This window comes from Myzus persicae, unplaced genomic scaffold (genome assembly GCF_001856785.1).
Source record: "Myzus persicae strain clone G006 unplaced genomic scaffold, MPER_G0061.0, whole genome shotgun sequence".
In the NCBI taxonomy this organism is placed as follows: domain Eukaryota; kingdom Metazoa; phylum Arthropoda; class Insecta; order Hemiptera; family Aphididae; genus Myzus; species Myzus persicae.
The window spans coordinates 1-23,582 of NW_019100752.1; the positions used below are offsets into that span (position 1 = coordinate 1).

Here is a 23,582-nt window from a genome sequence, read left to right on the forward strand (position 1 = left end):
ATATAGTATCTCTTCATTGGCACTACGGAATTAAAGAATGCATCTGAAAAGTTAATTTAATTATTTCATTCACCGATATCAAAGTGTAAACAAATAACTATATACTATTGTGTACAACCACAATATAATAAATTGTTTTCTCCACTTTGATCTCAGTGTTGAACATATTATTTTAATTACAAATGTTATTTATTATACATGGTTATAATTAATTCAAATAAGTATAGTAATAGGTATGTATTTGTTTATGAATGACTTGGATTATTTGTATAATAATTAAAACTATTTTATCTTCATTGATTTGATAAACACAATGTTAGGACCGCTAAAATATGTATCATTATACAACATTTAATTTAATTACCTATAAAAATTACAATAATATGCTGTACATATTCTTCACAATAAATATTTTCTTAAAAATAAAACACGTTCATCATGTTTAGTATTGAGTTTGTACAACTTTATAAGATATTAGACAAGTATAATAATAATATGTATAACACATTTAAGGGATAACAAATAATAATTAAAAGCCATTTTCTCAGTTTCAAACAATTATAAACTATACATATTTATTGACCTAATCAAAAATTTAAGTTTTTTACTTTGCTTTACTTTGAAAATTGTACTTGCGTTGTAATGTTGTATTTAAATCAATATGCCACCCATACTCAATAATACATTTAAATACCAAAATCAGAAATAAAAATTTTCTTACAATAAAATAATATTGAATCTTTCTAATTGTGTTCTTGTCATACAAAAGGTTCTATTTAATACATGTTCATTGTTCACAATTTCACATTACTTAATACTTAGTTTAATTTTATTTCTGTGAATTTAATATTTTATTTTAGGTTATTTAATACATTTATATTGAAATATAAATGTGTTTAATTTGTATGTTATCCATTATTTTATATTTCTGCACAAAAAAATAAATAATTAGTTATTTAAACAATATTAATAAATAATTGTTTATTACTTTTGTTAGTTATATAATTTATATTTGGTAGGTATATACAAATGCACAATATTTTAGATAGAACACTATTCTTTATTAACTATACATAATACATATTACATACTAATATTTGTTTTTATATTAAGTATACAATCCATACCTAGGGGCACAATAATCAAAATGTATATGGGAAACAGGAATACAAATTATAATAATATATGTATACAACTATATTAAAAAGTGTGACATATTTTTGGAATCAGTCTACTAATAATTTATGTTTTAAAATAAACCCACAAATATCTCTTATTCTAAGATATTTGTGTACAGTAAGTTAAAAATTACAAATAAATAACTACATACTTACCTTGCACCCAAATTTTTCAATTAACAGTCTGATAAAATATTTAATCCGCCGACAATTAAAATGCATGCTTCATGAATTGTCACCAGTGATAGTGTTTAATTATGAGTACCAACTACCAACTAGAAACAATTCATGGTGCCCACATCATATATTTAACTATAGATTAATAGATTGAATAATTAATGAAATTAAAACTTTTTGAAAAGCACTATACCATTAAAAAATAGCATTGTATTAGTTTACCGCTTACCTACTTACTAGCTTTTGCAGACAATGTTCTTTAATGCTTTATAGAATTAGTGTTGAATCGAATAATGTGAAAATTCATGTCATGGTGTCATTTATAAAGTAAAATGGTCAGAATTTCAGAATTATCTGGATTGTTTTGTTTGCATTATTTATTTGTTTATTGAGATTATATTGATCATTATTATTTGTGTATGTGGACCTTGGATATTTATGCCCATCTGTATCTGCAGTATAGGTGCATGTTCTATTTTTTTCCACACTCCCATTTTAACAAATTAATGATTTTTAAATTGTATTATTTCATTCGAATATTGATTATTAATATCTAACTTATAATATAATAATAATGTAGGTAGGTACTTGTAAATAAATATGGAACATATTATAGTACCTTCAGAATAGTTTATCTCATTTTAACTCATCAATACATTTTATCTAATAAATAGTGAAATACTGTATTTGTGAACCATTACATTAAGGTACACTTTAGGATCTTAATTGAAGCCTTTGCCCTGTAAAAACTAAAAATTAATTTTTTTATAGTTGAGTATAATAATTTGCTCAGTAACATTAACTGCTTCAATCATTGAAGTATGCCTAAGGGATAAGATATTTTAGATGGTATGATTCTTATAAGAGATAGGTAAATTAATGATTTTTTTCATAGATTCTTCACAAGTTACAAAGAACAATGGTTTTTAGAATATTATAGTAATAAATAATAATTATGAATAAATTATTTCAAATGTATGATATTAATTCCTAACCACATCTATCTTGCGTTAATTAATGTATAGCTGAACTTAATGATGTCAGAAATGCATGATGGTATATAAGGAATATATTTTAGATCGAGAAAACAATTATTAAGCGCTGTCAGCACATGAATTATTTTCTATTTTTAGATATATTTATCATAGATCTTTGAATTGATAACAAATGTAACCATCGTTAAATATCTAGGTGAAACCTTGGTTCAATATTCTAATAAAATTATTCGTATTTAATCGTTGTTTATCGTCTTTAGATCCATAAGCGATGCTTATTTTAAACAATTTAGGGATAAATACATTATTAACAATTAATAAGTATATCAAATGAATGTTTAAGGTAAACCTCAAATATTATGAGTTATGGCACAATTTTCACACAAAAGTAATCTTAAAGCTTTATGATTATTCTATTTAGTTATGTAATATATTATTTATATCCCGTTGATTAAGATAATTAAATTAAAATTATTTATATCACGTTAATATTAAAAATAGTATAATTAAATTATTTAACGATAGCTAGAATTTTCCATTCCTAGAAAATATTTTACCTAATTATTATAGTTACCCATAGTACACAAGTAACCAGTGCCTACTACACTTGTTTTAAAATAACTATAAATGTAGATTAATGAAGGCTCTTAATTATAATTTGTAGTAATGGTATTTGACATTTTAGAATTTGATTATCTTACCGGTGTTCTAAATTTGTGCGAATATTATTTTTACAATTTAATAATATACTATAGTATAGGTTGTCACTTTTTTACAATACTGTAGTTATAATTTGTATTTAGTATTTAAAATATAGCGTTTAATGTTTATAATATTTATTAATTTAACAAGAATAAACTAAAAATAAATAACGGTTTTCTTCTGTTTCTATGAAATTATTTTATCAATAAATCAATTGTTAAATTTTCCAATAATGGGGAAATTGTACATAAAATCATACAACGTATAAAAAGTAGATGTTAAGATGTTGAGTGTACTTCGTCATTAGTACACACCTGTTATATTTAATGCGTCAAGTGTTAATTAGCGATAAATCATCGTATATGAAAAATGATTCATAGTGGACACGTACTACCATCCTTATTAATTAATTCTTAATATATTTATATTCAATTTTGTCAAAGTTCCAACTCCAAACCCCCATAACAATTATTATACATTTACGTAATTACTTTATATTATTTGTTTTCATTACGATAAGTACCTATTATCAGAATCCCTGGAGTAGGAACTATACTACTATTAACTATACAACCATAGACCTATCTATAGCCTTATAGTAGCTTCACTTTCAAGAACTGATAGAAAATTTAAAAAAAAACTTGTTTATTCGCTCAGAATCTAATGCAGCCTTTGGAGGTTTTATTCTTTCATATGGCGTCACTTTTGGTGAAAACACATAACTTAACTAATAATATTTAACCAATATATTTCAAATACCGTTTACATTATCTAAACAAACTGAATTTAAATTAAATATAATATGGAGTTCCAAACTACAAAAAATATTTAAATAAATCAAACTAAAATAAAAAGTACATAGATGATTGCGGTAACATATAGTTATGGGTGTTACTGAAAGTAATAGGAGCTTTGGAGGTGATCCAACAATAATTAATTATTTAAACACATTCGATTTATAATTGTAAATTGAAATTACAAAATAGGTATACTTAAAAATAAAATCAGATGTATAACATAATATTATATTAACATGGTTTTAATCTAGAGGTGGAATACAAATCATTTAATAATTTAATAATAAGCCTTCAATTTGATTAATTGTTGGCTATAACTTATGACTCGAGAGTCGATAATATTACATTTAATTCATTTTTAGGTAACTAAATATTAAATACATTTTACACAGACGTTAAATTTAACATTTTTAGTTTATGATAAAAATGTTCAAGAAAGAACGAGTACAATTTTTAAAAAGTATTTAATTTATACAAATATGAAATAAATATCTTATCGCTAAACGTACTTAACTAGGAGACATAATAAATATATAATAGAGCTCATTGTCCAGAAATATGTAACGTAATCTAAATTTAATGGAGTATTTGCCCTTGTAGTTTGTACCTAAGGCTAAAATAAATATTAGGTTTCTACTGCTATTGACACCTTTTTTAGACAAATATTTTACATGACAATTAAATATCTACCTACCTTTTTTTTAAGTTGAACAATATTATACAGAATAAAATTAAAATAATGAATATTTTTTAATCCAGTAAGGTAATATACCTATTATTAATCAATAATTATGTAATATACAATTGAAAAAATAATAATCGAAGAATGTTTCTGCATCATCTACAGAGTACCTATATCCTATGGGATGTGTAAATGTTACTCCCATAGTGATCTAGTTACCTTAAAATAGATCCAAAAGACAATAAATATTAAAATTACAAGAGCACTTAATATTATTGAAGTCGCCGCGAGTTGATAGTTCATGGGAACTCCGCAGGTAACATTTACGTCTTTAGTACGTCAAATATTCGCTAAAGAGGTTGATGTTACCAATCGGTGTACACCATAAATATGATTTTATACTTAAGTCCCAAGTATTTTGGAATTTTTTCGGAGTCCGTCAGTCCAATTCACACTGCCCCTAAGACTATCAACTGATTAGTAATATTATTAATAGGGCGTTAGAACCATTATTAAACATTTCTTGACGATCCGCACAGCACACCACTACTCCATCACTGTCGACGACGTTTCCCGGCGCACACTATCCCGTCATCAAAGCTTTAAGTGCTCCTAGAGACGTATACGACCTAAAACTTTGATGAGCAAGAGAACGTACGTAGGATAATTAATAAAAACATTTAACGAATGGCACAAAACACTTATTAAATATACAACAAAATTAACAAGTAAAAAAAATAGTACAAACATTGCACGAAGTGTCTGGAAATCGGATTAGTATAATATTGAATAATTTGGTAGTCACGCGGTCGCAACATACCATATAACGACATATTACCATATACGCAACGTAAAATTGACAGCCGAAAGAACTTTTGGCCATAACTACGTTTTAACAACAACTTCACTTGCGAATCGTCAAGTGCACTTTGACGTCAGACGACTGAAATACCTACCACCGTTGGGCGATAGGAAATGCATTAGGAGCTCGAAAACAAGCGGAATGCCGAATGATTCTTTTCTCGACAGTCTTGATTAGTTGGCTAGTCGTGATTGCGCCCCCGCGCCCCCAGTCCCCACCTCGTCATTCCGATAGAGCTGCAGAGTGCCAGAGCTACACACACGACACGCTTGCAAGTCATGTGCACCAAGTTGGTCGTCCTGTTTCCTGACGATTTAATAATATTATTAATAGTTATTATTTGGTATTCCACAATGTGGAATCCACATTATAACCAATTAACCAATGTCATTATAGGTACGAGCAAAAACATGATATTATTATCACAAACTCTGATTTGTAGACAATATGAAATATTATGTACAATTTTTTCCGGTTTTTGAAGCGTGCTAAGTATGCACAAAATAAAAGCGTTTTGAATAAGACTAACCAGTATTTTCGTGCACATTCGGCATATTTCATCGTTTCTAATACACATAATATTATGTTATTTTAGCAAAATATATAGTTGTTGACTAGTTTCGGAGAAAATATGAGGATTAAATTTTTCTATGCTCCTATGGACACAATATTTATATCTCGATTTATAAGGCTTATCTTTGAAAATATTATGAAGTCTATTTTTTTCTAACTTTTTAAAAGCATTGTATGGTAATTTTAATTGTTATTTTGCTACAAGAGCATTATAAAAACCGTGATCTGTTGAGCTTGCTAAAGTACTAAACACATTTCATACAAATAAATATTAATACATTAAAAACATTGATATACAATATATTAATAAACTTATCAACATAATAAATTGCATTATATCATATTACGATCATGCCATATTTGTTTATTACATTAATATTTTAATGTATAGAAGAGAAACTTAATTCGATCACAAATAAACAATAATCTTAATATATACCATTATGTCTAGACTAGATAGCAACCATTCGATAAAAGATCAATAAAAAATATATAAATAGTGACTGCAAAAAAATAAAAATATAATGAATATTATTATTTACTGTTTAGTAGTTACGAATTTAATTAAAATGTGTAATCATGCAAAATAATATTAGCATACTAATATTTTAATATTGTATTATGTTATTATATCACGTGAAAAATGTTTGCAATAGCTATAAATTATAAATTATAATTTATTATCCATACAATAAACAAAATATTTACCAATTTCATCGTAATTCATTGCTTAGACTGAATTCAAGAAAATAATATTATGTCATAAATCAAATAGTTTTGGCAGAAAACTAGTATTTTGTAATTCCTCGGAGCTGGTGATATCCATTTCACCAAAAATACTAAAGAACCAATTGTGATTTTTTTAGATTCATTTCAACAGTTAAAATATTTTTGCTAATTAATTCTGTATTTATTTTTCATAGAAAAGATAACTTTAAAAATACGAACAAAAATCACAGCAACATGTTATCTAAACACATACATTACTTATAAGTTATAAGATATTTATATACATATGAATGTGGAATAGTGAATCAAAATTTCAAATTTGTTGGTTGTAATCTCCTTGTATTATTTACTATTAATTCTTTTTAAAAAAAGTTCAGGTATCATTTGTACGCAAAAAAATATATAATACATTTTACTGTTTGATAATAGTATGTTATAATAATGTATATGTATTAAGGAGGTACATCTAAGTAGGGTATCCCAGAAAATAACAAGTCATGTTTACGATTTATAAAATTATCAAACATCCTTTTTATAACCGACCCGTCTTTTTCTATGTGAAAACTATAATTAGTTTTTAGTATGTAAATGAAATTGTTATTATTTATTTAAAATTCTTAATGGGAAAGATGATGAGTGTCTAATAATACTAAAGATGTAATATTATTTTAAACCCATAAGAATACCTTATTATGTTACGATTGCCCATTTCGTCTGTGTGTTTCTTATGTAATTTCTTAGGTAACAACGACGTCTTTAGATTTAAAATCAGTTGACTAAAGACGAAGCGTGTTACCAATAGAAATCATTCATACACGTGGATAAAAACGTTTAACCTTATTATGTGAATATGTGATTCATACTTAATGATTTACATGGACACATAGTCCGTAAACTCGGGGTCTAGGACATCTCGCCGGCCGCCGCCACCGATTCGCCGACGGACGTTTCGTCACCGACATTTCTCGAGTTAAATATACCACCACAACTCGTACCAGAATATACCAGAGATCCTAACCTAACCACCAGCAATAAGAAATAATTTACAGTGATGCCTTGTTAGCGGCACTCGTCGCTACGCTCCTCGGCGCCATCGCTCCGCTCTGCAAATCGAAAATATCCCTTGACTTGCTATGCAACACCACTCTTATCATTCAAAAGCTTATCACTGCCGAAATGGTGGCGGCGAGAAGAGTAGGTTCGGTAAACTCGTAATATCAACAAGACAACAAATAACAATCAAATCAACTTCGTTTAAATATTCAAATACTATTTTTGAAATTAATATTTTTCTTGAAACTATGGGGTAACAGAATTCGTCTGGGAAGTTTTAAATTTATCACTCACAAAACAAATCTGTTACCTTGTAGTATTCAAGCAATCACAGATAGAAGCAGAATTAACTTAGGTAGTTAAACATCTTTAATGCAGTTAATTTTTATCGGTGTTGATTGTGTTTAGACTACCAAATGCATATCTGCCGCATGTGCTGTAAATACAATTATTGAAAACGTGACTAAGACTAAACTACAAATTAATGATTAATTGATGTTTTTTTTTTCATAAAAATGATTGCTTATTTATACAATTTAATCCCTTGCATTTAAAATTAAAATAATTATTATTGAGCGTATAAGACCATAACACCATTAGTTATACGTTATAATATAATACAAATAATATAATATAATTATAATCTACTAATAACGCTCTTAGCAGTTAACACAGCAGCGGTGGTGGTAAAATTGTGTTCGGCTTCATTACGCCATAAGCTCCACGAATCTAGGGCTTTTCCTCGGGGGGAAACGTCCAAATACCAAGCGCCACCGCCACCGCTGCAGTGTGTGGGGACCTTGCAGAAATAAAAACTTAATAAAACTATTACACTTGTCGTGATCACTACAACTGCAGATCAATAGTATATAATTCTAGTCACAAATTCAAATAACACATGTTACTGAAAAATATACTATTAAACGGCCTTGCCTGTTTACGAAAAATTAATTTATTAAAATTTTAATTTTAACCTTTTATATATTATAAAATTAATTAATTTTTACTTGTACTGATCTTCGGAAAGCAAATTACATGATTTAGTCGCAAAGAGAGATATCCGTTTGAAGAAGATAAGCTATGTGATCTGGAGACCTGAACAACGATGAGCGAGAGTGGCGTAACACTACCGACTACAGACACTAGCACACTGTCCTGTCCTTTGAGTCAAAAATGTTTCTGGACCTTAAAATATTTCATAATATTATGTATACATATATTGTATATAATGTGTATTGTATGCGACGATCGAAGTCGGATACAGGAGAACCCACACCTATAGAAAAGAATATCTACCTGATATAAGAGAAAAGAAATAAACGTTACCATTGGACATAGGTTTACACTCCTGACGAGACCTGTTCTTTGTGAATCGTATACAAACATACGCATGTTTGGTGTCCAGCTCTCTACAGTGGAGTTTCTAATAGTTTCTACTTATACCTTTTGTATTTTTTCATCCCGTATTTGCCAGGGAGTAACACATGGGGTTTCTTTGAACTCTTCGTGTACTGCGGTGTTCCGTCATGTCAAATTACGTATATGATATATATTATTATATCACTATAATATCACGTTAAAATTGCTTCAATTGTGGTGAAGGGACGAACGCTTGCATTTTATCATAGATTTCAGCGTTCCGCTTCATTAGAAACGCGACCCCCGGGGATGTCTACTTTAGAATTGTGTATTTGAATTTTGTTTCCATCTATTTCTAGCAAAGTTATGATTACTTTTTCCCAAGAACCAGTCATTGTCAACGACAGTCGATACTGTACCAATAATATTATTATAACCACATAATAGTTACCTATTGACGTGTTAAACACATTTTACTAGATATTTTATTTTCATAATTTTATCATAAGAAAAATGTATTAATACTATCTACTCGGACAATGGGTTATCGTCGATACACAGTGTACTGATATTATTTAATATTTTGTTTTCCTAATTGTATTATTCGACGTAATTGTGGAACCATACCCGCGTGGATTCACGGGCAACGCTCGTCACAATCGTCACATGGCCACATACTACGAGGCAGTAGGCACTAAACAATTCAATAAGTGTCTAAATATTTAATATTATTATATTATAGTGTTAATTATTTAATCTACTATATTATGTGTATTGGATGCGGTTGGCCAAGTCCCCAGTGGGTTACTGTAGAATTTAATATACTCTATGGAACGGTGTTATCTGAACTAAAATCAGCAAACTTTTTTTACTCTATTAGTGATTTTATAATAATTATCAATAATTGCGATTATTTAAAAAAAAAAATGATGAGCAGAGTTGTCTATGAAATCGCCTTTATCACTGTTACTCTCAATAGAATGAAAATATAAAATAAAATGTCATTTTCATATTTTGAAAATGATAATTAATTGAACTATAAACAATTAGGTTTTATAATACAATTGAGGTATACTGATGAGTCAACATTGAAGTATAAGAATCTCTGTTAATTTCAGTATTCAAATACCTAATTACGTTTTAGGTGACTAAATCGTATTATTTTTGTATTAAATTTCGGAAATGTGATTCGAGTTAAATTTGAATTGTAGATGTAAAATGATTTTTAAATTCACAGTATTGTGATTTGTGGTATATACAATAGTTATCGTTTAAATTCTATACCAGCGTTTCTTAAACTTTTTTATCCGTGGAACCCTTTTTTATGTGTACTTTCACCGTGGACCCCCAACTTTTTTTAGCTTTTTTTTATTGAGCTCTTAACAATAAATTATCACAGCTCGATAATTAGAACCACTACATTGTTTCAATACTTTCAATGCGTCATTTTATGTAAGGAATATTTGCAATAAAAGTTATAATTATGTGTCAAAATTTAAAATTTTGAACAAAAAACCACAAGTTTCGGGGAACCCTGAAGTAACCTCCGCGGAACCCCGGGGTTCCGCGGAACACAGTTTAAGAAACGCTGTTCTATACGAATTACCAATATTAAACGAAATACAAATATTATTTGTGTACCTGCGATAATAGTTCTAATAATAGTATGCTCTTACATCTATATTCATAATATGACTCTTCCAATTATTATTACCAATTATCAATGTCATACAATATATTATTGTCGTATTTATTATAAAATTCGTACAAAAATAGTATTTTATCATGGTTGAGATTTAATAATGTTATTTTGTAATATCAATAACATACTTATAATATGCAACTTATTAATATTATTAGTATTAATATTTATACTACATAATGATATTCTATAATCAAGAAACGCGTGTATGGTATTTGTTATATCAGTTGGTTTGCCCGAAATCTAAATTAGACGGACGGCTACATTTCCAAGAAATCCATTTCCAAGTAACATTTTAATCTATATATTACATTACTACACCTTTATGTTATAACATTGTAGTGATGTACTTTATATGGTTGGTTTTGTTATTCTGTTGGGAACGCATACACGAAGACCTACAAGGCTACAAGTGATAAAATACTATATTTTGTTCGTTTAAAGAATTGTTTCCCATCATCGAGCCCCTCCAACCATAATAAATTGTTTTCGGGACGATTTCTGCGTCTCAAAACTGCGTCCTGCAGTGCGTATTTTTATTTTGTCTTGTCGGTTGGATACATTGGCAGGAATCGTTTGGTTTTTATTTATTTTTATTTCTTTCACCTTCTTAGTTCTTACCCAAATTGTTTGACATGTACCGGATAAACCTGAGGTCCATCGAAATTCCTTAGACATTTGGGTCAGCTTCATTATACTTAAATGTTATATATTTTATTGCATAAAGGTACATCTTTACATTTTAACACATTAACACCAGTATCAATGGTATTCGAGAAACATCCTGACATCGGATAATTAAATTATACAATATTTAAATTCTTTGCACAGTTAATATGAATTGCATAATATAGATGTGATAATAATATGATAGATGGATTTACTTGGGTTTTTGATAATTTAAATCATATGTCTATGCAATGATGTCAAAGCCTGTATAATATAAAAATGTATAGATACAAGATTTTTAAGAAAGAATTTGGAGTGTATCGGTACGTATCGGGTCAATTTTGAGCGTTCAAGATGTTACACGTGCAATATACAAGCGATACGTACCGACCCATATCGGACTCGAACTCCGATACGAGGTGGTACGTAACTATTTCGTATCGATATGTATCGAATTTTTCTTTTTGAAAATCTTGATTCTTTAGGCTCCTGGCCTGCAGGCCTTTCCACTGAAGTCGTACAATAACCACTTATAAATACACACACCTGCAATTCAAGGTCGGCTCTAGAAGTTTTTTCGGTACCAAAATATTGATCACGCAAATAGACTTGCTATAAATCTCACGAATTCCTAGAATTGGCATAGGTACTACCTATGTGATGGCTGCCGATAAGTATCCAAAATAAATAGTGTTTAATTTAAGGTGTAGTCAGCCAACTGATATTATTTTTAAAAATTTATCGTTGTCCAAGAATTATAACATTAACTGTATTTTTAGATAACTTGTTATTCGGTGAATTGCGACAGTGGTATATACGTATACAATTCCATTAACTTTTAAATTAAGAAGTATATTTTAATTTATGACAAAAATTATATCTTAATTTATTGATATTTGTTTTATAAATAACTCATTTTATTATGAGGTAGGTATTGAAAATAGTTTCCGTTACTGCATAATTTATTTTTAATTTGAATTTAGGTTATTATAGTCTATTGTTCATTATGTTCTGTTTTAATTTGAATACCCAACATTTCTTTTGAATATTTTCCAGATTAAACAACAACAGTTAATATTCTACGAGATATTATTTTATTTACAAGAGAATTTAAATTTAAATTTTTTGATTTGTAGTTATAACTATTTTGATATCATGTAAATTATTATTATAAGAAACGTGTTTTCAATCTTTGGGTTATTGTGCATTTGCTCTCCACCATATTGTGTTACAGAAGTCGTATTTAATTAAATAATAATTATTATATTTAAAAATGAAGATATTATGTAATAACTATGACTAATAACATCTACTTATAACTTATCCCAAATTAAATTATGTAGGTAATTCAAAGATACGTCTATAATGGTAGCATTTTAATATTACAAATTACAAATCTAATTAGACTCAAACTTCAGTTTCTGACCCAGACTCATAGCTAATCAAAACTATTATACATAATATAAATAATAATATAATACATTTTATAAAATTGCAACATTGTAAAAATACTTGGTGTATTGACACAATTATATTAATGAATAAAAAAAAAAATATATTACAAATTACATTATGTGGTACGCTTTGATGTAACGTTTCATTTGGTGTACAGAATTAAATTATTTGTGTCAAAAATATAAATTATTGTAAATATCCAATATTTTGAAAATGTATTTTTAATTGCATTCCATATTTATTGAACATGGTATTTTATTTGAAATTCTTTTATTTTTAGATTGGATTTAAAGGATTTAACATAAGTCCAGACAAATTGAACGCCAGTTGTGAATTCGAATTCAATAATCAAAAGTATACTCTAAGACATGGATCGGTTGTCATTGCTGCCATCACATCGTGTACTAATACGAGCAATCCCAGTGTCATGCTCGGAGCTGGTAAATAATTAACGAATTTCGAATTAAAAAATTAGTGTTTTTAAATAATGTTCGATTTGTTGTTTTCTAGGTCTTCTGGCTAAAAATGCCGTCGAAGCCGGTCTTTCTGTGGCGCCATACATCAAAACTAGTCTTTCGCCTGGATCGGGGGTGGTCACTTATTATCTGCGAGAAAGCGGAGTTACGCCAGCTTTGACAGCACTTGGTTTTGACACCGTTGGATTCGGTTGCATGACGTGTATTGGAAATTCTGGACCTTTGCCCGAACCGATTGTGAACGCTATCGAATCAGTAAGTCGAATGAAAATCGAATACATTATTATTTATAATTTAGCAACGATTACTCATGAGGTATTACAAACACAATATGACACTTATTGGACAAATATTTTTTAAACGCTAATTAATGTAATTACCCCATTATTAATACCTATTTAATTACAAATATATACTCATAGTGTAGTAATATGTTCTTAAAATGTTGAAAATGTTCAATTTTTACTATAGCTGAGGATTGAAAATTTAAAACAATATTATGTTTACTGTAATATTTTGACAATAATAATATTATTAGGAGACGTTTTTACAAGTTGTACTTCATGTCGATGCAATATTTAAAAGATAATACGTCAATTGTAAAATTTGTTGGTTAAAAGCTTGAAAATTTAATACAGGCAATACATTGGTACAATATCCGTTTTAAAATATTAAAATGCTTTGAGAACATTTTTTTTTAGCAATTGAAGTTCAAATTGATAATAAAACAAATTATTTTGCAGTTAAAAATGTTTAAACGTTAGGTACTTACTGTCATACTGTATCAAAAATATCTAAAAATAAATAAATGTACACTCATTTTTTTCCCCAGATATTTCATACATATTATTGTGGTTAAAAAATATTATTTTGAATTTATACACACAGCGATATTGTATTTTAAAATACAATTAATAGCAATACATAACAAATATGTTAATACCTGACTAATTCTTATTTACACCATAGTTTTGAATTATCGTTGTACCTAATGATCTGGATCTGTGGTTTCGAACTGTCCGTTTTACGTGTCCTTTTGCCAATTCAACTAATACTTCATGTGGTTGTGGTACATTACTCACGGATTCGTGTTTTTTCGTTCATTGTATTTTATAATTTTAAAGCAGCGACTGGATTCTTAGTAAAACTATACACATGCCCATGATCAATACCAAGAAATATTGGATTTTCCGAATTTTAGCTAGTCTTAAGTACACTCGGACATTTTAAAAAGCTAAATTTAAAACAGCACTAACGAATAAAACTAGAACACTCTTTTTGAAAATTATAAATAAATCGGTCACGTGTAATTTTAGGTTTTTTTAACATGAGTTTTTACAAGGTTTTTACAATTTCCATACCGTTCGTTCGGTACTTGTGTAGGTAAAAGTGTACTGAGGCTTATAATATGGGGTCCACTGAAAATCGTTGCTAATTTTTATTGTACTATACAATGTTTGATTATGGTCGTACACATTCATTTTAGGATAGTGAGTGTGAGTGTCCAAGTTGAGTTCGTGAGCCCATTACAGATAAGATAGGTAGGTGTATCGTGTATATTACTTTATATTATATATGATCAATGGTAGGTACACACTACACGACAATAGGTAACATTTGATAAGCTCCTAATTCTTATATATTATACATTATCTTCAAAATATTAAAGGAAATTAAAAAAAAATATATATTTGAGGGATTTCATTTTACAGAATTATACATAATAATATCGTATTATAGAACAAAAAATTATTGAAAAAAGTAATAGTATTAAACATTAATAATGTGGTAATTGTGGCGCTGTGTCCGCACCCTGCAAGTTGCGTACGCATCACTCTGAGTGTATATGGTGCGGCCGGCGCGGTGTTGTTAGTTCTCGGATAGGTAACCACCCAGTTTTTTTAGCATCAAATCCTCGGCGCACATATACAGCATGTGTTTAAAACTACCCTCCCCCCACAGTACAAAGCTAATTAGTATTATTAAACTAATTATAGCTAATTAGTACCTTATTAGTTCTACCCCCTACCGCACCACCCCACATCCAATAGCCCAAAATGTGGTTATTACACTAATTAACGTTTAAGAAATGTGTGTACAATTATTTTCATGACGTGGTTGTGACTTGGTGAGTAATATCGCGTAGTCTGGGGATTTTCATTACGATTGCCGTGCCTCGATTACTGCAGGTACTGCATAATGTTATGTTGTTTTTGAGCTGTCGGTTATCGGTCAAAAAACCTTATTTAAACAAATTGATACAATTTACAAATATTAATAATTGTTCCGTTTAAAAATGTATTTTCCTTGTCATCATTCAGAACGAACTAGTCTGTTGTGGAGTTTTGTCGGGCAACCGTAACTTTGAAGGCCGCATCCACCCGAACACCCGTGCCAACTATTTGGCCTCACCGCTGTTGGTCATTGCGTACGCGATCGCCGGACGCATGGACATTGACTTTGAAACTGAACCTATAGGTGAGCGATTAGTTTTTTCAAGTAACAACTTAGTAATAGTACCCAACATTGTTCGGTGTGATAGGTATTATACCACTGACGGTTGGGACACTCGACGACAGGAATGGGTTTTTTGTTGTTTTAAAGTACCCATCTTCCTTGCTATTATTCTCGGCACTAGAGGCCCTACGAGGAAATAAGTACCTTCCCAAATCAAGCTTTCATAATATATCACCAGAGCATCAGATTCCTTAAAATATCCCTTCAGATCTGTTGGAGCAGAAAATGTGGAATACCAGTGGAAATTCATAATAGTAATGTCTATGAACTTGTGATAGTCGATAGAAGCTAGGATCACTTAAAATTAACCCTTTAACAAACTAATTTACTAGTGGAAGCTAGTAAAAGAGAACATTTTTTTCAGTTACTTTTATAAAGTGGTCCGATTAAAATTTTGTCAAAACATTTGTATTAACCAGGCAATGTATGAAACATATTTATTATTTAATACTCAAAACTTTATATATATTATTTAGTTGAACAATTTTTTCGTTTTTTGAATACAAATTTTAATTTTCAGACTTGTTAAAAAATAAATCGAAAAAAGCTAATAAACTTATGCATACATTCAAAAACAAAATCGGACATCGGAAGTAGATTCCATAACCTAACCTTAAGCTACCTGTTAGTTGTTTGTCTCAAAACACATAAAATAAACTCCAAAACCTTAATACAGAATTTACTGATTGGTTACTAGTGCCTATAATAATTGTTGATTTATGCTGAGTCATAAGTCAACTGTTAAATAAAATATATTTTAAATGTAATTAAGTAGCTATGCATTTATATAAATTTAATTGTTTAATGTTATTTATTCTCAATTAGGTAATGATAAAAATGGCAAGCCAGTATTTTTGAAGAATATTTGGCCATCTAGAGCACAAATCCAAACTGTTGAAAAACAAACTGTAATTCCTGCAATGTTCCAAGATGTCTATGCTCGCATTGAAAATGGTTCTAATGCTTGGCAATGCTTACAAGCCCCAGACGGCCAATTATACCCATGGGATGTGTCGTCTACTTACATTAAAAACCCACCATTTTTCAGTGGCATGACTAAGGTATAAACCATTTTACAATATACAGACAATAGTTTTCGTACAAATATTTCTTGTTTAGACATTACCTGGTGTTCAATCAGTGAAAGGGGCACATGTATTACTATTTCTCGGTGACTCTGTAACAACTGATCACATAAGCCCTGCTGGTAGCATTGCAAGAAATAGTTCTGCAGCTCGTTATTTAGCTTCAAGAAAGTGAGTTTAAATATATTATAAATTTTAATAATTGAATAAGTTAAAAATTAAAATCCCAATCAATTTTTTTTAGCATCACACCAAAAGACTTCAACTCGTATGGCTCAAGACGTGGAAACGATGATATAATGGCTAGAGGGACATTCGCAAACATAAGATTAGTAAATAAGTTGGTCAAGAACACTGGACCAAAAACATTGCACATTCCTAGTGGACAGGAGGTTGTACATATTTTTTTCATTAACATTTTTTGCCGAGCTAATTATTATTTTTGTTACTTTAGTTGGACGTCTTTGATGCAGCTCAAGTTTATGCTAAAGAGGGAAGACCGCTCATTGCTATTGTGGGCAAAGATTATGGATCAGGTTCATCAAGAGATTGGGCAGCAAAAGGACCGTTTTTGCTGGTAATATATTTATATAATTTTTATTGTATTAATTATTACTTTACATAATATATTATGATGAAAACATTTTCAGTTTTATTGTATAATATGCTTTTTATTGTCTATAGGGAATTAAAGCTGTGATTGCTGAATCTTATGAACGTATTCACCGATCCAACTTGGTTGGTATGGGAATAATTCCATTGCAATTCCGTTCCGGAGAAAATGCTGAAACTTTAAAACTCACTGGTCATGAAATTTATGATATAGATATTCCACAAGACTGCAAACCATTGCAGGAAATCCAAGTGAAAGTAAATAACAAATTAAAACATTTTTTACGTTTCTTTATTTAACTAATTATATATTTTATTTTTTTAGACCAATACAGGTGTCACATTCAATGCCATTTTGCGTTTTGACACTGAAGTGGATATACTATACCATAAACATGGAGGCATTTTGAACTATATGATCAGAAAAATGTTGGATTAAATTATTAGTCCATGAATACAGTTATCCATGACTATAATTTATTTAAAACTATCATTATTATAATGGTTTGGTATATGTAATGCATTTTAACTGTTGTACAACCAAAATATATATTTTTTTTGCCAAACATTGAAAAATAATCGTTGCCACAAATATATGATAAAGGTAAATTATTACTAATTTAGTATAAATTTTAAATAAAGTGATGATTGGGCTCTAAATTGTACACTCTGAAGTATTCTTTTATTCATACAAGAAAATAAAAATGATTTTAAAATTATTAAATATCAACAATTGTACGTCTGATGCGGTGGCTCACTGTTATGTGTCTGGGGTGTTCGTGCATATGTTTTTGTATTTAATTCTCGATATCTATCCCAAGACCAGCTACAGCATTTGTTGTATCGTCACGTCAGAGGAAAAATGTCTTGTGTGTATTTATATGTTGTCAACATCTCAAATAGCCTCAAATTCAGCCCCCATGTGGTTAAAAGAAATAATGAGAAAATTCTTTCCAATTTAATTTTTAATCAAATAAAAACACCAAGTATACTCTCCACACACATCACTCTAGTTTGTGTCACAAATTTCAGCATAATTATATTATGACCAGACACATAATTACTTAAATTACTTTAAGCAAAAATCAACAATTGTGGCTAAAAAATACCTCGTTTCAATAAAAAATATAATCTCTGTAGTAGTGTAGTGATTAAGTAAGTATAATATAATCAAAACATTTTTAATATATAGTTTGATTATGTACCGTTTATTTTTGATTACCAAACTAATGTATATTTTAAATTATACAACTTAGTATTTTACAACTAGTATTGGGTCGATGCCCATAAAATTTTTAAAATAAAATAATTTATAACAAAAGTAAAATTGAAATAGAATAAATATACTGTTTATTAGTAATTTAGTACTTAAAAAAAAAATCGACATACGATAAAAATACAAAAATAAATAAAAAAAACTTAAGTAAAAAAGAGTAAAGTATAATATTTGATTTTTTAATTTACCATTCTATTTCATTTAACATATTTTCAACTTCTTCCACTAAGTTACTCTTTGTTGGCAGTAAATTTGAGTCTGGGTTTTCTCCAAATTGAGCTTTTAATATTTTATGTGATTTATTATAATTCAGCAAACTATCTTGTTCGTCAAATAACTCTTCACACCTTACAACATATTAAACAGATTAAATTAATCAATGAGATAATGATATTGGTTTAATTTTTATTTAAACATGATTTACAATGAATATGTTATGATGTTTATAGTTAATGCTTACTTCAATTTTAATGTATCTAATTCTTTCGTTAACATTGCTACTTTAATCAATGAATCTTTTAATTGAATTCTCACATTAATTTTATTTTCATAATCGAGTAGTTTTAATGGCTCTATAATTTCATTCAACAGCATCTTAACAGCATCTATATAATAAAAAAATGTACTCATGAATTTTAAACAGTTTTATAAGTTTTATATATCTGTCTTTTTTATCGAAAGGATAATATGATATTAATGTTTTTTTTACATCATGTCAGGATGTATCGAACACACTTCTTACCAACTTACGACAGCAAATTTTTGTTCAATAGTTTGAATATAGTTGGCCGTTAGTTTTGATATTAGAGTGAATTTAAATATTATCAAACGTTTAGGTAAGAACATTATCTATTAAGTTTCGGTGGATTTTTGATATTTTCAATTTCAAGCAAGATATGAGTATGTGAAATAACACAAAATGAAAATGCTCATATCTCGCTTGTAAATTAAAATATCCGAAAATCCGCCATTCAAATCCTAAAGCATAGATAATGCTCTTACCTAAAATGTTGACAATAAGTAAATTCACTCTAATATCGAAACATCACAATATTGAAACTAGTGAACGAAAATGTTCTATGTCGTGTACGTGTGTAAGACGGAGACATAAAATGCACGGGTAGTGTCCACTTAAGATATATTATTTAAATTGGAATGAATAATACAAAATACATACCTATTATTTATTAAACCTTTGTAAGTAGGTAAATAAACGATCAATTAAGGATATTTATTAGTTATAACTTGACAATTTTCCATTAATATAAAAATTCTTCTAATACATCTTATACTTTACCGATCACTCATCTTAGGTTAGATTTGTTCATATATTATACTCCAACATATTAAGGGGAGTCAGTGCCACAAAAAAACCTGGTAAGTTGATTGAGTGCAACATAAGCCAACACGTAGGCCCAGTACAATGGAAAATTGTAGGGACCCTCTCATAAAGTTATAAATAATATTAATTGTTCAAAACAATAACTAAAAGGAAAAATTGATATGAATGTTAAGTATTGTGTTTTAAGATTGTTGAATATATCTTGTTTTTGGTATTATACCACTCCATAGATTAAATCTTAATAGTATTTTGTGGTTATACAGCTATTCTATCATCTACCACGACTATGGCCAATATACTAGAAATAATAATTAAAATATAGGGTGTTAATAGTAATTATATCTTGGTTAAATAAGTTATGATAATGATTAAATACTGTTTGGCAACTTTACTGTACTTATTTATTATTGTATACAGGTGAATTCACCAAGCATGCACACCCTCGCTTTTTTCTTTAATAATGCAGTTATTAAAAATCTAATCCTTAGAATCTTTAAATATACTTAAAGACCGTATAAGATTTTAAGATTTTGAATAATTGCACTATTTAAGAAAATAGAAGAGTGCTTGGCGAATCACCCAATATAATATGAAAAACAAAAATTTCAAAGCTATTAAGTGGCAATACTAAATCAAGACTAAGAAACACTAAAACACGAGGATCTCATGGCAGCAAGTTAGTTCTTAAACTAATAATAGTTCTTACTTAAGTAAATTATACCTTAATAGACAATGTCATATTTATTAATAGTTGGAAATCAAAAAATAATGAGTTTATCTATGCAACAATTTTGAATAATAAGGAGTTTCAAGTGAAACTTATTTTTTATCAAACTACAATTATTAATCAAAATCAAAAATTATAGTCAGAGTTCTTTTCACAGTTTAGAGCAGTGGTTCTCAACTGGTGTGCCGCGAGAAATATCACACATATATAGGAGCGTGGCGATAACTATTGCCTTTGGAAAAATTGCCGAAGTCGTTGTGGTTGTCAAGTATGTGAGTGTGCCAAGAAAACTTGTGATATATAATAGTGCCGTGCACCAAAAAAGGTTGAGCACCACTGGTTTAGAAGTTCAAGAGCACCTATTTATTTTATTTATATATTATATGTTATTTTTACAATAATTTAAATTTAATTTTTAGTCATAGTTAAAAATAAGTTTTAATGAATTTTAAAATTTTTTGAAACTCTACAGACAAATATTTTGAAATTATTTTCACTATTGAGTATAAAAAAGTGCCTAATAGAATTTTCAGGCGCTGGCCTGATAAAATTGTGACACTGAATTGAATGGAAAGCTAATTCAATAAATTTTAGTCTCTTAAGAGATAGCTCTCTTGAGTTAACTTACTTAAATCATCTTCGTTCAATTGCTTAAAATTTTTAATAACAACTTTGGATGCCGTACTAGAGAACAAAGTCATAATTTCTTCGTCTGAATCATTAAATACAAGAGCTTTATCTAAAACAAAAACAAATTTACATTGGTTAAAAATATTTAATTTAAATATAGGCAAATCAATATCTACTTACTAAGCATTTCAAGTCCTTCAATTTTTTGATCGATTAATTTTTTTTCAATTTTTAATCCATTTATCATTTCCAATTCTTTACTTAAAGTCACTAATTGATCTTTGAGAATATTAAATTCATCCCTAAAAACCTTTTTTTGTTCATTGACATTTGAAGATATATTTTTTTCAATCATCTGAAACACATATTTTGCTTCCAAGCTGCTGAGATACTTGTCATATGCAAATCGTAGCTTGGTGATTTTGTCCAATTGCAATCTATTACCAGTTGCGTTTAGATTTGGCATACTGCCATTTCTTTCTAGGGTAACGTTGGAGCTAAAATCTATGACATAATATTGAATATTACATCGAGGTATTTAAAATATATATTTATTTTAGCTATATTGTACTTACTTTTGAGTCGTTTAACAGCATCATTCTCTTTAAAATTTAGATTACTTTTAGATCGAGTATTGCTATTTTTCGGAGTGTTTTTATTACTTGGAGTAGTATTTGTCAAATTTGAATTACTAGCTGATAGGCTAGAGTTAATACTACTATTAGGTATTTTTTTATACAATTTTGTTCTATCCATCCTGAAATATAAAAAGCTCAAGTAACAAATTTTATAATATACATAAAATTGCCATATTATGGATATATAGTACTGTACAAGAAAACACATATCATCAAATTATGGTAACAATTATGATCAACTATTAAGATGTACCTATGCTATTTTATTAAGTTTAATGTAAGTTTGTGATGAATGTATTACTCACAGCATGAATTTCTATATGTTTATATAATATTATATAGTATGTAATGTTGCACAGTTTTCAATACTACCATGATTGTACAGAAATCCGCTGTCTTATGTTAATATTGAAAAAAATACGATTACACAAAATATCTAAATTGACTGAGGTGGTGAAATGGGACGAAATCCCAGATGCAGATTAAGGAATAAGCACTTACCTAAATTAGACGGCTACAAGGCACAGCAGCACATACACACAACTATAACAATAAATTAGATTACAGAATAGGAACTAGAATGGAATGTTATAACTTATAAAGTATAAATTATTGTTATTTGCATATCGCAACTTGGAGGGAAGACGTAAGAACGAACTAAAGACCGAACCGATAACCATAATAAACATTAAATTAGGCGGGAAATGATAGTAATTATCTCTGATAATAATATTATTCCTATCATAACCAGTGTTGCCAGGCGTACGAACACGTTTCGTTTGAGCTCGAACATTTCAAATTTTCAACCACGATTTGGAATGTGGAATCTATTTGAGCAGGGAATTACCTCTTAATAATTAGTATTACATTTTCAGTGCTGAATATTAAAAATTCTACTCATAGTTAAAAAACTATCTACAGAGCGTAGCTTGGAATTGCTTTTTCTTAAGGCAATGATTTATCATTTTCAAATTAATAAAAACATCAAATGGGCCACACCATTATCTAGTCCGATCATGTATGTTTAAGTATGGCTATAGGTACCGAATATTAATTTATATGAACTGTTATTTATTGATCATTTCTTTATTATATTAATAATAATGAACCCGTATAATTCATATGGACATCCGAGTTCAGTTTAAAATTCTGAACAACCGGAAACAATGGAAATTAATCAATAATTACTTATTGTAATTAATTAAATAATTTTATAACATTCTATAGTCCTGAGCACGATTAAAGATATAACTTTAGTCGTGGTCCTCAGTAAAGGAAAAAAAAGTCGCGTTTGATGCGCAGTATACATAATTTTGATTTTTAGGGGAAGGAGTATCATTCTAATT

General features: G+C 28.7%; 2 protein-coding genes across 3 annotated transcripts; one reads left to right on the plus strand and one right to left on the minus strand.

The window, feature by feature from the left end:
- Positions 1-13,213: 13,213 nt before the first annotated feature.
- On the plus strand, positions 13,214-18,288 carry LOC111042799 (cytoplasmic aconitate hydratase-like; the record flags this gene model as incomplete). The annotated part of the gene is made up of 9 exons (XM_022327495.1): positions 13,214-13,373; positions 13,444-13,664; positions 15,731-15,887; positions 16,752-16,987; positions 17,046-17,182; positions 17,256-17,403; positions 17,466-17,588; positions 17,696-17,881; positions 17,949-18,288. Coding segments are annotated over 9 exons (1,482 nt in total), but the record flags the coding sequence as incomplete, so codon positions are not given.
- A 513-nt stretch (positions 18,289-18,801) lies between these two features.
- Positions 18,802-22,911, minus strand: LOC111042798. 2 transcript variants are annotated; one of them, XM_022327493.1, is made up of 7 exons: positions 22,738-22,911; positions 22,542-22,632; positions 22,174-22,355; positions 21,779-22,102; positions 21,597-21,707; positions 19,360-19,504; positions 18,802-19,246 (listed from the first exon to the last, which is right to left on the minus strand). In XM_022327493.1, the coding sequence occupies exons 2-7, from the start codon at positions 22,544-22,546 to the stop codon at positions 19,084-19,086; spliced, it is 930 nt and encodes a 309-aa protein (XP_022183185.1). In that variant the 5' UTR covers positions 22,547-22,632; positions 22,738-22,911; the 3' UTR covers positions 18,802-19,083. The 2 variants fall into 2 exon arrangements, with proteins under 2 accessions (XP_022183185.1, XP_022183186.1); XM_022327494.1 differs by lacking the exon at positions 22,542-22,632 and having other exon boundaries at positions 22,738-22,910.
- Positions 22,912-23,582: the final 671 nt, after the last annotated feature.

What these genes read in the sequence shown, in the direction of transcription:
- LOC111042798 (XM_022327493.1), bottom strand. An exon ending in TGCTGTTAAACGACTCAAAA is followed by an intron (nt 22,103 to 22,173) that starts GTAAGTACAATA and finishes ATTATGTCATAG; the next exon opens with ATTTTAGCTCCAACGTTACC. An exon ending in TTAGATACATTAAAATTGAA is followed by an intron (nt 19,247 to 19,359) that starts GTAAGCATTAAC and finishes ATATGTTGTAAG; the next exon opens with GTGTGAAGAGTTATTTGACG.